This window comes from Cervus canadensis, chromosome 4 (genome assembly GCF_019320065.1).
Source record: "Cervus canadensis isolate Bull #8, Minnesota chromosome 4, ASM1932006v1, whole genome shotgun sequence".
In the NCBI taxonomy this organism is placed as follows: Eukaryota; Metazoa; Chordata; class Mammalia; order Artiodactyla; family Cervidae; genus Cervus; species Cervus canadensis.
In genome coordinates, this window is record NC_057389.1 from 92345811 (window position 1) to 92364531 (window position 18721).

At 56.6% G+C, this 18721-nt stretch overlaps 3 protein-coding genes and 2 non-coding genes across 7 annotated transcripts; 1 reads left to right on the forward strand and 4 right to left on the reverse strand.

The window, feature by feature from the left end:
- Positions 1 to 3: 3 nt before the first annotated feature.
- Positions 4 to 3987, reverse strand: PPAN (peter pan homolog). Its single transcript, XM_043466707.1, has 12 exons — positions 3877 to 3987; positions 3618 to 3788; positions 2999 to 3100; positions 2741 to 2791; positions 2308 to 2478; positions 1648 to 1724; positions 1341 to 1448; positions 1105 to 1228; positions 940 to 1018; positions 707 to 836; positions 467 to 633; positions 4 to 377 (listed from the first exon to the last, which is right to left on the reverse strand). Exons 1-12 carry the CDS (start codon positions 3892 to 3894, stop codon positions 166 to 168), a joined length of 1410 nt encoding a protein of 469 aa, XP_043322642.1. The 5' UTR covers positions 3895 to 3987; the 3' UTR covers positions 4 to 165.
- LOC122441153 lies at positions 1525 to 1604 on the reverse strand. The gene has a single exon (XR_006269284.1). It is a non-coding gene; the product is annotated as a small nucleolar RNA U105B (small nucleolar RNA).
- Positions 2871 to 2954, reverse strand: LOC122441144. The gene has a single exon (XR_006269276.1). It is a non-coding gene; the product is annotated as a small nucleolar RNA SNORD105 (small nucleolar RNA).
- Positions 3988 to 4644: 657 nt separating the features above from the next.
- On the forward strand, positions 4645 to 13377 carry ANGPTL6 (angiopoietin like 6). 3 transcript variants are annotated; one of them, XM_043466712.1, is made up of 6 exons: positions 4645 to 5158; positions 9511 to 10093; positions 11162 to 11339; positions 11891 to 12078; positions 12154 to 12424; positions 12926 to 13377. In XM_043466712.1, exons 2-6 carry the CDS (start codon positions 9518 to 9520, stop codon positions 13114 to 13116), a joined length of 1404 nt encoding a protein of 467 aa, XP_043322647.1. In that variant the 5' UTR covers positions 4645 to 5158; positions 9511 to 9517; the 3' UTR covers positions 13117 to 13377. The 3 variants fall into 3 exon arrangements, with proteins under 3 accessions (XP_043322647.1, XP_043322648.1, XP_043322646.1); XM_043466713.1 differs by lacking the exon at positions 4645 to 5158 and adding an exon at positions 6271 to 6407; XM_043466711.1 differs by lacking the exon at positions 4645 to 5158 and adding an exon at positions 9205 to 9419.
- Positions 13334 to 17893, reverse strand: SHFL (shiftless antiviral inhibitor of ribosomal frameshifting). The gene is made up of 8 exons (XM_043466715.1): positions 17543 to 17893; positions 16964 to 17087; positions 16723 to 16772; positions 15312 to 15350; positions 15021 to 15170; positions 14475 to 14578; positions 14170 to 14324; positions 13334 to 13637 (listed from the first exon to the last, which is right to left on the reverse strand). The coding sequence occupies exons 1-8, from the start codon at positions 17561 to 17563 to the stop codon at positions 13411 to 13413; spliced, it is 870 nt and encodes a 289-aa protein (XP_043322650.1). The 5' UTR covers positions 17564 to 17893; the 3' UTR covers positions 13334 to 13410.
- Between the last annotated feature and the right edge of the window lie 828 nt (positions 17894 to 18721).

An 18721-nucleotide genomic window follows, 5' to 3' on the forward strand; every position in this document is an offset into this window, starting at 1 on the left:
GACTCAGCCTCATGAGAAATGAGTTTATTAGAGGGGAAGGTGGAAAAGCAGCTCTCCTTTATGAAAGGAAACCGAGGGCTGCGCCTGGAGGCCCAGGAGGGGAGCCCAGCACAGCATCTCTCGGGCCCCAATCTGGGGCATTCCATCTGCCATCCAGGCTTAGCCTCAGGTTGCTCTCTTGGGTGGCCGAGGTCGGCCTTGCACACGGTTCCTGGCAGGCCTCCTGGGTCCCACCTTGGCCTGGGCCCCTGGGCCCCTGCCCTTGGCCTTTTGAGGTCTCCGGTCACTGCCTCGGTTGGGCTTCCGTTCCTTCAGCCGATGCTTCTTGCCTGGGGGCCCAGCAGGCCGCCTCCTCTTGGCTGCCTTTGGAAACATGTCTGCAGGGAGAAGTGGTGTCAGGGCCACCAGGCGCAGGGACAGACAGGCCCGTGGTACCCAGGTGCCCAGAGCCCTGTCTGCCACACACCTTCATCAGGCTCCTCGCCCACAGCCTGGCGGAAATACTCAGCCTCATCCTCTTCTTCCTCTTGCTGGCTGGTCCCCTCTGCCTCTGGCGGGGCCCCGGGGTCCTCTGCATCGCTATCTCCATCGGCCTCTGCCCGCGCCCGCTTCATGCCTGCCAGGCTCTTCTTCCTGGAGGAGGGACATTGGTCAACGTGGCAGCCTGCACCTGGGACCCCGCCTCAACTGCCTGTTGACCACACACTTGTGAGCCTCTCGCTGCTCCCGCTTGCGCCGAACGTTCTGGGCCTGCTGGTCCTGTCTCTGGGCCTTGAGCCGGAGCTTCTCCTCCTTGGCAGCCAGGATGGCCTGCAGCTCCTCCTCGGTTTTGTGGACTGAGCAGGAAGAGGAGGCCACTGAGCGCTTCATCCCCAAGACCCAGGTGAGCCCACCGTGGCCAGGCCTCGGGCCCCACTCTGCCCCTGGCCCCGCCCTCACCGAGCCTGTGGAACAGCACGTTGCCCTCTCCGACCCCCTCTTGGATCTTGATGAGCTCCAGCGTCATCCGAGGCCCAATCTGGAGGGATGGCAGAAGACGGGATGGGGTGTCAGTCCTTCCCGGGGGATGGGGGAGCACCAGGCCTGCCCCGCACTGAGCCTCACCTCCGTGAGCCGCACGGCGCTCTGCTGGGCCCGCATGTTGCCGCGCCCCGCCACAGCCTGTGGCAGCTCTGTGATGTTGTGCTCGCCGTCGGGCTCCGCCTCGCTCTCCGACAGCCCTGCACCCCTGCGTGGGGTACACGAGGGGCTCAGCAGGGGCCCCCTGGCTCCGAGGACAGCTTTGGGGTCCCCTGGAGTGTGGTGCCCCCCTCCCCACCGCCAGCCCAAGCTCTCCTCACGTGGCCAGCAGTTCACTGATGTCCTGCAGGCGACTCATGTTGGGGAACTTCTCCTGGAGAAGCTTCTTCATCCCACGACTGGCACCCACAGGGACCACCTTGATGCTGCTGCAGGGGTGGGAGGGAGGCGAGGATGGGGGTCAGGAGCCATGGGGTCACAGGTCAGCCCTACCCTGCCAACCCTTTCCAGTGCGTCAGCGCGTTTACTTTGAGACTGAGCAATCACAGAGTCTCAGCAGCTGTGCTGTCATCAGCCGCACATGGGGCCACGCACCCCCTACCCGCCCACTCCCCACTGAGAACTCACTAGTGACGGAAATCCAGCTCCTGGGAGTCAGGATTGTAGTTGATGAGAAGGCAGCGCTTGATGGTGTTCAGGTTCACCTGGGCGAGAAAAGAGGGCACGGCACCTGCTGAGTGGGCCATGGCCCCCCTGTGTACTGCAGCCCCTGCTGAGCCCTGGCTATGGCCACACTCCAGAAAGGCAGCCTGGGTGCTGCCAGCACTGCAGGGACGGATGGGGCTGCAACTGGTGTCCACGGGCTACCTGGGGATAGAAATCCAGCTTGCGAGGCCCGCTGAGGTTACCCACACTGGACTCCCTGATGCCAGGGATCAGGAGCTGGGGCTCTGGAGCCAGACAAGTTTAAAGAATTCAGTCCTGCCTTCTTGTCCTTCATATCTAACCTGAGACTAGTATCTTCACCTCTGTCAGCCTCAGTTTCCCTCTCTGTAAAATGGAACATGCTACTTAGCTTAGATCAGCATTCAATGAATGCACCCTTAGGAAATGAAATACCACGGACATTATCTCCCACCTGCCAGATGGGAGAGCATGAATGGGTTTAGAACTCAGGATCCAGAACTCTCAGCCTTAGGGCTGGGAGGTGAAGACTGAGGCTGAGTGTGGTGGTCCTTGCTGCCTGCTTCACCTGCACTCACCTTCATCACACATGGCCTGGCTCACCTTATGCACATTGATGGAGGGGAACAGGTTCTGGAACATGGTGGCCATGAGCTTCACGTGCATGCCATGGGGGCCAAAGCTGTTGAGCACCAGGAGGGGTGGGTGGGCAAACTGCTGCTCATGCATGCGGTGCCGGCGTAGCGAGGAGACCACATCACGCACCAACGTGTACTGCAGGGCAAGGTGAGGAATGGGTGACCACCTGTCCAGCACACGCAGCTGGTGCAATCCCCAAACCCATCTCCTGCCCCTCGGAGGCCTCATGTCACCTCTTGTGTTGTTGTGAAAGTCGCTCAGTCGTGTCTGACTCTGCGACCCCATAGACACAGTCCATGGAATTCTCCAGGCCAAAATACTGGGATCAAACCCAGGTCTCCTGGGTTTGCAGGCCGATTCTTTACCAGCTGAGCCCCGTGTCACTTCGAGTCCTTACCTTGTTGATCCGGAAGGTCAGGGTAGGGCCTCCTGGGAGACGCATCAGTTTCTGCAGAAGAAAAGATCTGTGAGGGTTGAGGTGTCTAATTCAGGAACGGGGTTGGGGGGGGGTGGTGGGAAATGGAGATCACCGCCCATCTCTTCAGAGCGTTTACTTTGAAGCCAGAATCACGGCAGCTCAGAGGCACAAGGGTCATCATGAGAGCTGGTGGCGGAGGAGGGTGTGGGGAGTGAGGGGGCGAGAGCATCCACTCACAAAGTAGACGTTGGTCTCTGTTTTGCTCACAATCAGGAAGTGAGTGACCCCAAGGGGCCCAGCCACTGCTACACAATCTTTCAGAGAGTTTTTCTTCCGTATCTGAAAACAATAAAAAGAAAAATGGATGATCACAGATAACCTCTTATTAAGCAAAGCCTTTAAGCCTAACCTGTTATGCCATTTCTTGCACTTAATCCTTTAGAGAACTAGGGGGAGAGGGGAATGGAATGCTCTTGGCCTCTAGAGCCAATCAGACTTTAACTGAAGCTTCTGTCTCTTGACACTGTATCACCACATTTTTCAGAGGGCCCATCTGAGGCTCAGCGAGGTTAAGTAACTTGGCTCGGGCCTTTGAGAGAAGCCAGCTTTGCTAACTCGAGTCCCCTCTTAACCATCAACCTTAGGCATTCAGCTAAGCTCCAGGCTGGGTGCGTTCATCTGCTCGCCCTCGCTGCTGCCCCTCAAATCCCTGAGAGGCAGGCATGATGGTCCCCATAAGGTTCCCTTTCTCCAGCCTAGGAAACTGAGGCCCTCCAGCGGTTTCGAGGATGAAGCCACCCCCGCAGCTGAGAAGACGAGGCCCAGGGGGGGTGGAGGTGGGTTGGGTGATGCAGACCTGCAGGCGGGTGGCGGTGAGCGGCTCCATGACCCGCCTCAAGTCCATACTGAGCTGCTGGACGCTGCGACCTACGCGGCCCCGAGCGAACACAAACGAGTGCGGCTGCGCGGCATAGGCTTCGAGGTTCCGGAGATGGGCCTGGGCGCGCGCGCGCTTCTGGTGCCGGGACTGCGGGGACGAGAGGCAAGAGGTGAGTCCCGCTGCCGCTGGCGGAACCCCGCCCGCGCTGCCCGCTTTCCTGGCCGGTGCGACTCACCCTTCCCGACTGTCCCATGCCGCCGTCCTTTCCACGAGGCCTCGTCTGCCGGCTGCTTCCGGCGCCGCTCAGCTCACTTCCGGCTCCGGCGAGGCGACTAGGTGAGGCGCCTCGATGACGTCACCAACAGTGCATGCGCACCGGGTGGCGGAGGAAAAAAGTCCTCGGAGGGGTTGCTATGGAAACACCAAGGGCCTGTTTCTACGGAAACCAGGGCGGGGCCATGGTTCTAAATGAGCCGCTGGTTCGAATCCCGCCTCGGCCATTTCCACCAGCTGTGCGATTTTGAGAGCCAAGTTCTCCACTCTGAGTCTCCTAAAATATCCTCAATGATCATCATTTCCTCTCTGACTCGCGAATTAAGAGAGATGATGTGTACACAATACTTGGCACCCTGGCGCCAGGCACTTGGGAGCCTGAGAAGCGGGTAGTGCCTTGGCAATTACTCGATTTGGCCCCCAGCTCCTGAGGATCAGCTGTCCCTCGCAGAGGCCCTGTCTGTGGACTGGCTGGGGGATGGAAACTCCACATCATCTTCTGGAAATTCAGGGCAAGGCGGGCGCTTGGTCAATAATTCCCCCCCTCCCAGTTTCCACTCAAAGCCCCAGTCTTGGCCTCAGGCCTCTGGCTTCTTCCCCAGAACCTTCGGGTGGGGGAAGAGATTTCCCCCAACATCTCTCTCCCTGTTCCATCTGTTTCCTTCCCCTGTCTTCCCTCCCCACTTTACTCCCCTCCCCCATTTGTCTCCTCCCCATTTGCTTCCCCTCTCCTGTCTCCCCACTCCAATTTTTCTCCTCTCCCCACTTCTGTCTCCCCCTCCCCATCCCTGTCTTCTCCCTGTCTGCCTCCCTCTCCCAGCCTTGCTCCTGCCATCAATTGTCTCCTTCATCATCTATAAGTTTCCGTCTTTCTCCTCTGCCCCATTCCCATTTCTCTCTTCTCATCTCTCTCTTCATCGCCCACCTTTCTCCCCATCTTCCCTACGTCTCTCCTCTGTCTCTTGGACACTCTCTTCCACTGGCCCCTCTCCTTGACTTCTGAGGTTTCTTTCTCTGCGGCCAAAAGGGGGAGCTGGAGGAGACTACCAGTGGGGGGCGGAGGGGCCCCAGCCCAGGCCCAGAGCCCAGCCTGGCAGCGTCTCTCAGATCTGGGACGACCATTTCCTCCTTCAGCCCGGGAGGCCACTCGGGTTACGAGCTCAGGACAGTAGCAACTGGGAGAGTGTGTCTGCTGGTCGGGGAGGCCTTCTTACAAGGAGACCCTGGTCCGGTGGGGGCTCTACGTGAGTCGCTTTGTACCTCTGAGAGATGAGTGTGTGGTTACTGCTGCCTGTTTTCGTCCTTGCAGGACATGATCTGTGTGAGGATGTGAGAGTGTGTGGGAGATAAATGGAAACTTGCAGTGGGTGGCAGGCGGGTATCAGGGGCTTGTCTCTGCGCTTTCCAGTTGGTTTGTGTCTCTGCCCTTGCTGGTGTGTGACTGAGTGTACTTGGGTGTGCATGTGCCTGACGCACAGATAAGGACACACTCAGCCCACGGGATATTTTCCTTTGTCGTGATGTATGTGTGTGTGTGACCACGCTTTGAAAAGTCACTGCCCAAATCTGTGCTGTTTCCAGCTGTCTTTTTTTCTTTTTTGTTTGCCACACCACATCCCTGATCAGGGATGCAACCTGGCCCCTGGCAGTGAAAGAGCAGAATCCTACCACTGGGCCACCAGGAAATTCCCTCCAGTTGTGTCTTTATAATTGGGTGTGCCAGGCAAATCCATGGACACACACACATACCCACAGATTCCATTGATCTTTGCTGCTTTGTGCAATGGTTTGCATGTCTTATTGGGGTATCTGTATGTCTTTGTGCTGCACTGTTACACAGGAGTATGTGGCTGTCGTGGTCATGTGTGTGAGTTCTGAAGCCATGTTACCTGGGCTGAATCCCACTGCTGATCTTTTCTTAGGCTGTGAGCCACAGGCCAGTTGTTCACCCTCTCTGAGGCTCAGTTCTCTGCTGTAAAATGTGGGCCTTACAGAAACCAGCTCAGGTGGCCAGGATTAAATGAGATACAAAATGTCACGTTTAGAATCACCCCTGCCAGGCAGCAGGTGCTGCTGCTATTCGCCGTTGTGGTTCTCTGTGATGTGTGTCTGTGTGTCTATGTCTGAGGCTGGGATCTGCCCCAGCCTCCTGGGCCTGCAGCCTCCCACGCTCTGAGCTCTGCTGTGGGGGAACGTTCAGGGCACTGAACTGTGTTATCAGGCTCTGGTGGCCTGAGCAGGAGGGTCTGGCAATTCCCCCTCTGTCCTCACGTGGGAAATGCTAAATATTTACAGTTGGAGCTCCTTGGCTTAGCATTTCACAGCTCCAGTTCCAGGCTCTGGGTGGCTGGGGGTGGTTACCACGCCTCCTTCCTCCTTGCTCTCCCACTAGCCTCTCCCCTTCTCCAGAGGTCCTGCTGGACACTCGGCTCCTTCTCGGACTTCTTGTGTCTGCTGTGGGCCTTGTGGAACTCAGGGTCTTGGTCGTGAGAGGTGAGAGCGCAGGAGGGTGGGAGGGTAGGTGGAGGCTGAATCTGTCTGTTGGGAAACCTGGGCCTCGGTTTGGCTGGGGGGCTCCCCAGGCCTCCTCTTTACCACAGGCTGAGATCCCAAAAGGCAGCAGATGTTACACACACTCTAGTTCCAAGGGGTTTGTGTGTGTGCATGTTCAGTGGTGTCCAACTGTTTTGCGACCCCATTGACTGTAGCCCGCCAGGCTCCTCTGTCCGTGGGATTTCCCAGGCAAGAATACTGGCGTGGGTTGCCATTTCCTACTCCAGGGGATCTTGCAGACCTGGGATTGAGCCCGCGTCTCCTGCGTTAGCAGTCAGATTCTTTACCTGGGAAAGCCTCCAAGGGGTTTGGTCCATCCCTATTATGTAGGGCCTGATGTCTTCCAGGGTTGGGGGCAAGGAGAGGACCCTGCTCTGCTCTGGGGAGTTAGTGCTTGGTGTTTGAGTACCGTTGTGAATATGCCTTTCTGCAGCTCAGAACCCTCCCACTGCTCCCACGGAAGTTGGAGTAAAACTCCAGATCCTCCTCTGGTCCCTGCACACTGTGCCTCCATCACCTCCTTGTCCTCGCTGCCTCCGGCTCTCCCCCTCTCATTCTATTCCAGCCTCACAGGCCTCCCTGCTATTCCCTGGGCATATCAAGTTAGGTTCCACATTTCTCTCTTCCCTTTATCTCTCTTCCTTCAGGTCTTCACTCAAGTGTCATTTTCTCAGTGAGGTCTGACTCCTCTACTTATTTATTCATTTATTTTTTTTTTTGCCTCGCCACATGGCTTGTGGGATCTTAGTTCCCTGACCAGGGACAGAACCCAGGCCCCTGGCAGTGAAAGCGAATTCTGACTCCTTTATTTAAAGTGCCCCCCAGCCCAGGTCTCTCACATCCTTCCATATTTTTTCTCCTAAGACTTATCACTCTAAGACCTACCTACTGTGTTTTTTTCCAATCTGCTCTGTGAGGGCAGGGGTTTTGTCTGTGTTGGTCACAGCTGTGTCCCCATCTCCTGGCACACAATAGGTGCTCAAGGAATGTTTGTTGAGTGTGTGAACGAGGTAATGTGTGTGACCACCAGTTATGTGTGGGTTTGGACAAAGTGGATGTTGGTGCCGACAGGGCTGACATGTGGACCATTTTCTGAATGTGGGCAAATGCACATGGGAGGAAGGAACGTGTTTTCCCATCTGAGAGGCTGCAAGTGTGTGAACCCCAGGAATGAAGACAGTGGGGGCCTGGGTGTGGATCCTGCAGCGGGGTTAGTGGCCACAAGTATACATCCTTGAGCGAAGACACCTATATGAGCTCACCTGTGGGAGTCATGGAACATCTTGGGGGGAGCACGTGGGTTCTGCAGGGCGCGTGTGGCACCAAGCGCTGTTTTAGGAGCTGGGGACAGAGCAGTGAACAAAACCCAGACTCAGCCACTGGGAGCTAATATTTTGGTGGAGGAATTCAGAGCATAAACAGTGGCAAATCAATGAGGCAAATGCAGAATGACAAATGCTAAAATGACAAAGACCATGGAGACTTCGAAGGTGGTTTACTGGCTGAGACTCTACGCTCTCAATGCAGGAGGCCTGGGTTAAATCCCTGGTCAGGAAACTAGACCCCACATGCCGCAACTAAGACCGGTGCAGCCAAATAAATATTAAAAAACAAAGAAAGAAAAAGTCCATATAGGGTGTGCCCAGGAGGGGCGACTCTAAATGGGGTAGTCAAGGAGGGCTTCTAAGGAGATAGCTGAGACCTGAATAAGGAGAGGGAGGCATGATAAATTGAGGGAAGAATATTCCAGGCTGAGAAAACAGCAAGTGCAAATGCCTTAAGGCTGAAGGATGCCTTGTGTGTTTGAGGAACAGCCAGGAGGCCAGGGTGGCTGAAGCAGAGTGAGTGGGGTGAACAGGAGGAGGTGAGGAAGCAAGGGGACTGGACAGAGCTTGTAGAACTTTCTGCGCTGCAGGAGGACTCGGGCTTTTCCTTTAAGTGAGGGGACATGACCTGACTTGGGTGTTCACAGGCATTCTCTGGCTGCTGTTGGAAAAACAGAGCAGAGCCTGAGGACGGAAGCCTGGAGACCTGGGAGGTAGCGACTCTAAGGAAAGCCAGATGGTGTCTTGAGCTTGGATCATGGGAGAGGGTTAGCATGGTGGTGGTGGCGGGTGAATGTGGAGGAATTCAGGGTCTAAACACCAGAGCTGACAGGCCTGGCTGATGGGTTCCATCTGCCATGCGGAAAGAGACAGGGACAACCCTGGGACTTGGGGCTGGGGATATTGGGAAATGTGGTGTCCCGCTACTAGACTGAATTAGGGGGACTTTTCCCTCATCCCCTCTCTCCCTATTTTCCCATGGTTTCTGCTTCAGCCTCCTCCAGGTACTTTAATATGTCAGGCATGATCCACCCTCAGGGCTTTTAAAATTTCAGCTCCCCCTGCCAGGGACCTCTTCTCCCCTAGAAGCCCCCATGGTTTCCTCCCTCAGGTTTTTGTATAAAAATGTCACCTCCTCCAGGTCTTCCCTCCTCTCAAATCCCCGTATCTCTGTCTTTTTACTGGTGTCTTTTTTTTTTTTGCCTCTTGCGGGATCTCAGCTCCTGGACCGACCAGGGACGGAATCCAAGTCCCGAGCAGCGAAAGCACACAGTTAAACTACTGATGGCCAGGGTATTCTCCTGTCTTTTACTGTTATCCTTAGTACAAACTAGGGCCGTCTAATACTCTATTAATTCTAACTTAATTTTGTTCCTTGCTCACCGGGGCAGGGATTTTTTTGTGTGCTACCCCGACTGTATTCCCAAGCGCCTAGAACTGAGGCCAGCAAACAGTCAGCTCTCAGTGAAGCCTTGCAGAGTGAATGCACGAAGCATATTGACCTGTAGGGCGCGTGGAACTCAGTGGTGAGGCCAGGGATGGGTTCTACTGCAGCATCTCCAACCTCGGGGCTGGGAAGGGGATGTATCCGCTGTGTGCGGCTCCTGATACACGCAGGTGTAGACATGTGCGTTCCCGTGTGGGAGCGGACAGGGTTTGGTCCGACTTCACAGTCGGAGGTCCAGCCCCCCTACTTCCCGTTCATTCTCTGCCCGCAGGTCCGCCATGTCGGCACCCCGGCTGCTCACGTTGCAGCTGCTGCTCCTGCTGGGCGCGTGGTGGGCGCGCGCGGCCGCCCCGCGTTGCACCTACACCTTCGTGCTGCCCCCGCAGAAGTTCACGGGCGCCGTGTGCTGGAGCGGGCCGGCTGCTGCGCGCCCGACGCCGGAGGCCGTGAACGCCAGCGAGGTGGCGGCGCTGCGCGTGCGCGTGAGCCGCCACGAGGAATTGCTGCGCGAACTTCAGCGGCTGGCAACCGCCGATGGCGCCGTAGCCGGAGAAGTGCGTGCGCTGCGCAAGGAGAGCCGAGGTTTGAGCGCGCGCCTGGGCCAGCTGCGCGCGCAGCTGCAGCACGAGGCGGGCCCGGGGGCGGGGCCTAGCCCGGGGGCGGAGCCCGCCTCCGCGCTAGCGCTGCTCGGGGATCGCGTGCTGAACGCCTCAGCCGAGGCGCAGCGCGCTGCCGCCCGCTTCCACCAGCTGGACGTCAAGTTCCGCGAGCTGGCACAGCTAGTCAGCCAGCAGAGTGGCCTCATCGCCCGCCTGGAGCGCTTGTGCCCGGGGAGTGCGGGCGGGCAGCAGCAGGTAACTCCGAAACTATCACCCTCCCCAAATCGCAGCCACTTCTTGTGGGCATTGTCAGTAAGGTGGGGCCTCCTGAAACCCCACGATCTCTTATCTGCGGTTCTGAAGTACAAAAAGCTCCATAAACCGGATCCCTCTCTCTCCTCCAACAACTCATTTGGGGCAAAACGCTACTGGTAGCTACTTAAAGTCTTTACTTATCTACCTGATATGAATACTCATAGTGGTGGTGGTTTAGTCGCTAAGTCGTGTCCGATTCTTGCGACCCCATGGACTGTAGCCTGCCAGGCTCCTCTGTCCATGGGATTCTCCAGGCAAGAATACTGGAGTGGGTTGCCATTTCCTTCTTCAGGGGTTCTTCCCGACCCAGGAATTGAACCCAGCTCTCCTGCATTGCAGGCAGGTTCCTGTAATCAGGTATATTACTAATATGTGCATGAAGACCAAAGACCTCATTGGGGATGCTAGGGAATTTATGTAGACCCTGTGTTACTGTTTCTTGTTGTCCTTTAGTCTAAGTCCTGTCTGACTCGCTGCAACCCCATAGAGTGGGTTGCCATTTCCTTCTGTAGTTACTGTTTCTAACTCTTGCTGTATTATTCAGAGTTCTGGACTATGTCTGGCCTTGGGTTTTGAATAAGAGATTGTTGCTCTGATAGTAGCCACCTTACAGCTTTGGGAGGCTTCAGTAAGTTAATACTCAAGTGTTGGATTGCCTCATATTATCCCTGCTTTACAGAAAAGTTTGGAGGCACAGATTTGTTAAGGTGTGGACACCAGAGCTAGAATTCAAGCCCAGCTCTGTCTCTTTTTTAATTTTTTGGCCCACCTTGAGACATGGGGGAATCTTAGTTCCCCGACCAGGGACCGAACCCCTCCCCTAGGAGTAGAAGCAGAGTCCCAACTGCTGGACCACCAGGAAGTCCGGCTCTGTCTCTTGACTGGTGGAGTTAGGCTTGGGAGGATCAAGCCATGCTCCTGCTTGATCGCCTTCCCATCTGGGTGCTGGGAGATGTAGGAGCCTAGAGCCTCCAGGGCTAAGGTATCTGACTTTCTTGGTTACCCCAGGTCCTGCCCCCACCGCTGGTGCCTGTGGTCCCCGTCAGTTTGGTGGGTGGCACCGGCGACACCGGCAGGAGGCTAGACTCAGCCGCAGAACCTCAAAGAGATCAGACCCTGAGACAGCCAGGACCCCTGGCCTCTCCTCTGCCCTCGGGGCACCCTGCTGTTCCAGCTAAGCCAGCAGGTAAGTCAAGGGCGTGGCTGTTGTGGGTGTGAGGAGCCAGGGGATTCCCAGTGCAGCGTGAACAGAGGGAAATAGGAGGCAGGACCTTAATGCGAGATTCCTCTTATGGTGAGGGGGCTGGGGGGAAATGATGCATTTTATTCTGTTGATGGAACAGCGAGATATGGCTCTGACTCTGATAAGGAACAAAATTCTTACTATGGTGTGAAACTAGGAGAGGTACTCTTATTTTGATGAGAGGGCAGCAGATTTAAGAATGCTACTTTGGTGAGCATTGGAGGAAGTTCAGAGGGCCATGTTCAGGACCTCTCTTCTGGTGAAACCATAGAAGGATTTAAGAATCCCAGGCTCCACATTGGCTCTACTGAGAGAAGAGTGACTTAGAGTCTTATTTAGGTAAGAAAAGGCATATTGGGGCTTTTATCCTGGAGAGGGAATAAGAGAAGCAGTGCTGCTATTCTGGTGAGGGGACCAGTGAGAATCAAGATTCTTACTCCAGTAAGGGGTTGACTGGTCCAGCTTGTGCCTCTCCCATATCCCTATGCCCACAGGCCCATGGCGGGATTGTGCAGAGGCCCGCCAGGCAGGCCATGGACAGAGTGGAGTGTATGAGTTACGAGTGGGCCGGCACGTGGTGTCAGCATGGTGCGAGCAACAGCTGGAGGGAGGAGGCTGGACGGTGATTCAGAGGCGGCAAGATGGCTCGGTCAACTTCTTCACTACCTGGCAGCACTACAAGGTGGGCACAGGTGGGTGGGGGCGGGGCTGGGCAGGGGAAGGGGACCAGCTCCTGACTTTCTGACTTTCCTGCCAGGTGGGCTTCGGGCAGCCTGATGGGGAATACTGGCTGGGCCTTGAACCTGTGCATCAGCTCACCAGCCGTGGGGACCATGAGCTACTGGTGCTCCTTGAAGACTGGGGAGGCCGTGGGGCACGCGCCCACTATGATGGTTTTTCCCTGGAGCCTGAGAGTGACCACTACCGCCTGCGGCTTGGCCAGTACCATGGGGATGCTGGAGACTCTCTTTCCTGGCACAATGACAAGCCTTTCAGCACCGTGGATAGAGACCGAGACTCCTATTCTGGTAAAGGGCTCTTATTTTGGTGGTGTGTGGGGGCAGGATAGAAGACTCTTAGTGAGGAAATGAAAGAGGGTGGGGTAAGACTTTCCTCTGGTAGGGATCAGGGCAAACAAGAGCATGGAGGACAGGACTCTTATTCTGGTGAAGGAGTCTAGATTCATTCTCTAATGAGTCAGTAAGTCAGGGCCCTTGCCTTTGTGAAAGGTGGTGGGGGAAAGGTGGAGCTGTGAGAGCTAGGACTTTTAATTATTCTAGAAAGAAAGTAGAGAAGGTTGTTTTTTCTGATAAAGGAATGAGAGGTAAAGCTCCTAGTTTGCAGAAAGGATGGAGAAAAATGTGACTTGTACTTTGGTAAGGGGATAAGGAAGAAACTAAGGCTATTACTTTGAAGTAGGGGGACAGAGGATGCCTGGCAAAAGCCTTGTGCTAGTGAGTTGCTGGTAGAGGCTTTTATGCTGGTGAGAAGAATAAAATAAGGCTTTTTTTTTCCCCCTTTCCCCTCAGGTAACTGTGCCCTGTACCAGCGGGGAGGCTGGTGGTACCATGCCTGTGCCCACTCCAACCTCAATGGGGTGTGGCATCGAGGTGGCCACTACCGTAGCCGCTACCAGGACGGGGTCTACTGGGCCGAGTTTCGTGGTGGGGCTTACTCTCTCAAGAAGGCTGCCATGCTGATCAGGCCCCTGAGGCTGTGACCCTCTGTCCATCTGTCCCCCAGGTCCCAGGGGATGTGTGTCAGCAGGAGCCCAAGTTGTCCTGGTCACCCCTCCTTCGTGGCTCCACGCAGACCACGCCCCACAGACCTTTTCCAGTTGTGGATCTGCAGGGCTTCCCCAGAGCTCTGCAGACAGTGCCCAGGAATCCCCCTGCCAATATCTTGGACCCAGACGGCTCCCCAAGGGCATTGAGATCTCAGTTTGAGCTCATATTTTATAACAACACAAAATATCCACAGACCGTGTCTGGTTTGCATCTGCACCTGGCAGGGGTCACTCCCCGTGCCCGCCCTCCTCCTCCTCCTCCTCTTCCTCCTCCTCCTCCTTCAGGTCCTCCAGAATGAGGTTGTCCAGGTCTTCCAGGAGGCCCCCCTGGCTCAGGCAGGTGGCCACAGTGGAGCCACTGCTGATGTGGAGGTTGCTGGGGTGCAGGACTTTGGGCAGGTGGTTCTGCTTTCGGCTCTTGGGGTGTGCACAGGACGTCCCAGGCACGTGGGGCTCTGGGGAGGGAGAGGTTCTGAGCCCCCTCCTGGGGCTGGAGGCCACGGGGTGCTCTGGGGGAGGGGAGGGGCTGAGGCCACAGGCTCTAGGGCAGAGGTGGAAGTCACAGACGTTGAAGCCACGGGAGACCCAGGGTCATGGGCATCACCTGAGACTACAGAGGACAAAACAGGAGCCAAGAACACAGAGAGACTACAGGGGCTGAGTCCATAGGACACCGGGATGTGGGTCATCAGGGTGAAACCACAAAGCCTTATGGGTGAAAACATGGAGGGTGGCTGATGCCATGGGAGGTGAGTGTGAGGAGGGACTCCCTCCAGGCAAGGAGGTGGAGGGCGATGGAAGATATGGAAGGAGGGGCCCATGGGGTAAGAGGTGAAATGGCCTCCAGAACTAGGACCTTAGGAGTTAGGTGGAAGAAGCAGGCAGACACCTTGGTGCTTAAAGCCCCAGAGATGGAAGTCCCAGGAGTCCAGGCCACATAGATGGCCCGGAATAGGGGGAGGCCACTGGGACGCGCCAGGCGCTCACCTCTCCGATTGTAGCAGTCCTCAGCGGAGCAGGAGTGGGTGTGGGTGCTGCGGCGATCCGGGTCGCGATCCCAGCGCGGAGGGAGGATCCGTGTCGGATACACAGGGAAGCCGCACCCGTAGCAGGGGGACCGGGACCCCATCTGTGCCCAGCCCCTGGGGGCGGGCAGGGCCGTGAGGGTCCAAGGGCCAGCCGGGCCAGGACGCCAGGACGGGGCCAGGGTAGGGAGGGGCGGGGCGGGGCTGGGGCGGGGCCGAGGGTGAGGGGGTGGGGTCAGCTCCCTCTCGGGGAAGTTGTGCCCTCACCGGAAGTTGTGTCGACATTTCGGGCAGTGGAATTCAGCCACGCCCCACATCTTGTCACTGGGCACCGGATCATAGCGCTTCCGGCATTTCCTGCATCTGGACACCTAGGGGTAGAGAAGAGCGGAGCAGATGGGCACTGATAGCCTGATGGTGTTCGCGGTGGGGTTTACACCATCGAAACTGGCAAACACTGTAAGTCTGGGGGCACTTCCTACAAGGGCTGGTTATTAGGCATTTACCAGAAGCACGCCACTGGTCAGGGGGTTCAGAAGCCAGATTTGGGGCTCAGGTTTGATTTCTGTGGGTAGCGGTCAAACTGCGTAGTCAGAGTTCAGGGGTAAGTTGAGCTTCTCCAGTTGAATGTTAAGTTGGAAGTCCAGCTCTGGGTCAGCGTTGGGGCTGAGATTGGGGTTGATCTCTGAGGCTGCAGGTGTCTGGGATTGGGTTCTCAGAGGCCGATGTTCTTGGGTCAGTTGGTTTGGACACTGGGAGTGGGGGTTGGGAGCAGAGCCAGGACAGAACCAAGGGCAGGGGTTGGGTCATCACCTCCTTCCGCTGAGGCACGCGACGCCACCAGACATGGTCACAGGAGGAGCAGGCAAACTGCCGGTCCACGGCAGGGATGAGGTCTTCCTGGGCACGCTGGAACATGCGTAGGTTGTCTTCTGTCAGCGGCAGGAGGGATGTCGCCACCGCCTGCAGAATGGGGTGGGTGGGGCCAAGAGGGTGGTCAGTCCTCTTCTCTTCCAGCCCCTAAAGTGTCCCTCCTCCTCACGTATGGACACCCCCAGGGGTGTGCTCACCGCTCTACCTCCCTGTCCCACACCCTGGACTCACCTGGATGTCTCGGTCCTGTTTCATGTCCTCTGGGGGGTCCTGTGCGGAAACACCAGGGGCAGAAACTGGGGAGGTGGCTCATGCCTCTTTTCTGGGGGCAGGGCTTCTGGAGGGGGAGGCAGGGTTCTGGCCCCATATAAGTAAGGTGTCCCCAACTCAAGAGGAGTTAATTGAGCAGCCTCCGCTTCCTGAGGGCAAGGGTGTGTGATCTCAGTTGTCCTCATAGCAACCCTGAGAGGTGGGCACACCTGTGATCCCCATTGCTCAGATGGGGAAACTGAGGCCCAGAGCCCTGAGAGGGCTTGCCTGAGATTACCCTGAGTGAGTATGGGGCAACAGGCCTGGGCCCTGTGCTCCCTTCATGCTGGCACACACTTGCTGGCATTGTGACAGGTCGCCTCTTTGAGGCTATGCTGCTTTAGGCTAAGTGCTTGAGCTCTGGATTCAGAGAGCCACAGGTTGGAATCCTGGCCTCATCACTTCCAGCTGTAGGGTCATGGCCAAGCCACTCTCCCTAATGAAGGACATCTAGGAGTCCAGGTTCTGACTCTAGGTGACCTGGGTTCAAATCCCAGTTGCCACCTGCATTCAGCATGAACCTGGTGAGTGACTTCATCACCCTGTGTCTCAGTTTCCTCATCTGTCAAGTGGATATGATAAATAATAGGACTTGTCTTACAGGACCTGTGGCAATAAGTCAACAGGTAGAATTCCTGGAGTCCTACTGCAGGGAAAGTGCTCAATCAATGATACTCTTTGCTAGTTTTATTATACTCATTATATGTGTAACTGTAAATATATAAATGTTAAAGTATAAAACATACTTTATTATACTCTTTAACAACTCTGTGCTGGGCCCTTTCAGACAGGCAAACCCGTGCGCCAGCTACCAAGGCCATCTAAGGGGCAAAGTGGCCGTACAAAGCCTTTCATCCATTCATTGTTTTATTCATTCATTCACATGGGCTTCCCTGCCCCTCTTTCCTCCCCCATCTCCCGCTCGTTCCAGCCTGTCTGCAAGTTCCTCTGCTCAGGTCACCCTCTCTTCAGGAAGATCTCCAACCCCTCCCCTTCCCAGGGATCACTCCTCCCTAGGCTTGAAGAATGTGGTACCACCTCCTCCAGGAAGCCTTCCCTGACCTCTTTGGCTCCTCTGTAATGATGATAATCCTGATTCTTTTCACTGCCTAGTTTCTTGTCTCTCTCTTCCATTTCATACAATCAGCATGTAATGAGCACCTACGGTTTGCAGCCTTCTTGGTCAGATCCACGACTGAGGTGAGTAAGTGAATGAGGCTAGACCATGAGTTGTGGATGGACAGTGCATAGAAGGAGCTCTGCCATGGATGAGCCTGACCCTTCCATTCTTCCTCCCCTTACCACGTGTTTTGAGAGGAGGGGGGCAGTTTACCTGGGTATCCAGATCATTACTCAGTTCCTGTCCATCCTTCTGCTTTACCCCTGGTGGGGAGAGTAAGTGTAAGTGAAGGCCCCTTGAAAGGTTTTGTGGGAATTTCAGGGCCCCCAGAACCCCGATCCAGACCGCCCCCCAAAGAGATGATCTCATCGCCTCTTCCAGCCTCCAGCACAGACCACACCCCCTTCCTGCTCCCCAGCTTAACTCTCACCAGGCAGGACCCCCACCTGCTCACCATACACGATGGAGCGCCCCACTCCAGTGTGGTCGCTGCCAAATTTCCTCATCAGAGTCCCCGCCTTCTTGGAGGATACCTTTCCATGAAACTTCTCCCGGAGGCGCCGGACGCTTTTCTCCAGCTGGGGTGGGGACAGATGGGAGAAGGAGAGCGCAGTTGCCCTTCCTCCATCCCTAGGCTTCCTTTTTTCACGGCCTGAACTTGACCCTGGGTTTTGGCCTCCGTACCCACCCCCCCATCCCTCTACTGCATTTCCTGGAAAAAGCCAAAGTCCCCATAGGGCACTGGGGGAGGGAGCGGACTAGGGCGAGCGTCCCAGGCTAAGGAATGAGGCCGGCCAGATGACCCCTGGCCTCTGACCCTTGACCCAGCAGCCCCCGCTTTTCCTCGAGGAGGCCGCATTTTGCTCCGGGGCATGTGGCGGTCACTCTCCTTTCCGAGGTGGACGAGTGCCAGCCTTGGGGGGAAGGTCTGGGCTTGGATGGAGTCCCCAGCAACTGCGAAGCCCGCTCCGTGCCCCTAGCTCCTCCTCAGCATCTCTCGCGGGCCCCCGGCCCAGTTGTAGCCATCTCCTACCTCCACACCTTCTTGAGACATGGTGGCGGCGTAGGTCCCCGCGAGGGTCCGCACTGCGCGCTCAGCGGCCCCCTACCTGGGCGCGCCCGTCGGTCCGGCCGCGCAGGGCAGGGGGCGGGGCCTCCAGGCCGGCTCCGCCCTTCCTTTCCTGCGCTCCGTTTCGCTTTCGTTTGGGAACGGGGGGGTGGACGGGGAGCGCTAGCTCCGCCCTGGCTCCGCCTCTGCTCTTGCGCCCCAAACCCAGGCGGGCGCCCCGGATCTGCACCCTGCGGCGGAGCGCGCAGAACTCGGGCGGGGGAAGCGGCGCGGCCTCTGCAGTCGGTCACATGTCCCCACGCTGCGCGGGGTCCGCGTCTTCACGTCCCTCGTGGGGGCGGGGCCGCATCTGAAGGCCGCGGCGAGTCTCCGTGCCCCCGCCTGTTCGCGCTCCCCTGTTCACCGCTCGGTCCCCTCCCTCCCCCGGGAATCAGGCGCTAATGAGGATCTGGACCCCTGTCTCGCTCTGAGTGTCTTGCCCGGCTATGTCTCCTCTCTGAACCTCAGTTTACTTCTCTGTAAAATGGGGATGATGATAGTGGCTACATCCTGGGGGCGGGTTTGTGTACGCGCGCGCTCATATCTGCGCGCGCGCGCGCGCGCACGTGCCAGGATTCGGGATCCCCAGGTCGAATATTTCGTAGCGCCTGGCATGCTGTAGACGTTCAACTAGTCACTGGGCCACCTACTATGTGCAAGATATTAAGAAGCAGGCAGTTGTGGTGGGGAGAAGGTGCTTGTTAAAAATACGGATTCCTGGTCCTTCGCAGTCTTGCAGAATCGGTCTGTCTAGGGGTTCCAGGGAATTTGCGCTGAAAAACGGAAGATTGAGAACCCCGAGGGATCAGGACAATTTTAACCCAGCATGGGGGGTGGGCGAGGGGGCTGGAGGAGCCCTGCCTAGCGGCATCAGAAATGGTTTCTTAAAAAAAAAAAAAGAAAGAAATGGCTTCTTGGAGGAGTCCGGAAGAGCGAGGTCTCAGCAGTCAGAAGATCGGAGTGCGGGATGGAACAGCTTTGGGTGCAGAGAGCCCCGAAAAAAGTCACTAGCGCTTTAAGCCAGGGCTTCTCAACCTCAACACTATTGGCACTTGAGGCTGGGTGATCCTGGGGGCCTGGTCTATGCATTGTAGGATATTTAGC

Coding starts and splice junctions, on each gene's coding strand:
- PPAN (XM_043466707.1), bottom strand. Junction 3,101..3,617: donor TCACCGCCACCCGCCTGCAG/GTCTGCATCACC, acceptor TATTGTTTTCAG/ATACGGAAGAAAAACTCTCT. Junction 2,792..2,998: donor CAGAGACCAACGTCTACTTT/GTGAGTGGATGC, acceptor TTTCTTCTGCAG/AAACTGATGCGTCTCCCAGG.
- ANGPTL6 (XM_043466711.1), top strand. CDS start 9,331: ATGGGTTCTACTGCAGCATCTCCAACCTCGGGGCTGGGAAGGGGATGT. Junction 9,420..9,510: donor ATACACGCAGGTGTAGACAT/GTGCGTTCCCGT, acceptor CTCTGCCCGCAG/GTCCGCCATGTCGGCACCCC. Junction 11,340..11,890: donor TGTTCCAGCTAAGCCAGCAG/GTAAGTCAAGGG, acceptor CTATGCCCACAG/GCCCATGGCGGGATTGTGCA.
- SHFL (XM_043466715.1), bottom strand. CDS start 17,563: ATGTCTCAAGAAGGTGTGGAG. Junction 16,773..16,963: donor GGGGCGCTCCATCGTGTATG/GTGAGCAGGTGG, acceptor TCTCCCCACCAG/GGGTAAAGCAGAAGGATGGA. Junction 13,638..14,169: donor GGACTGCTACAATCGGAGAG/GTGAGCGCCTGG, acceptor CTCCCTCCCCAG/AGCCCCACGTGCCTGGGACG.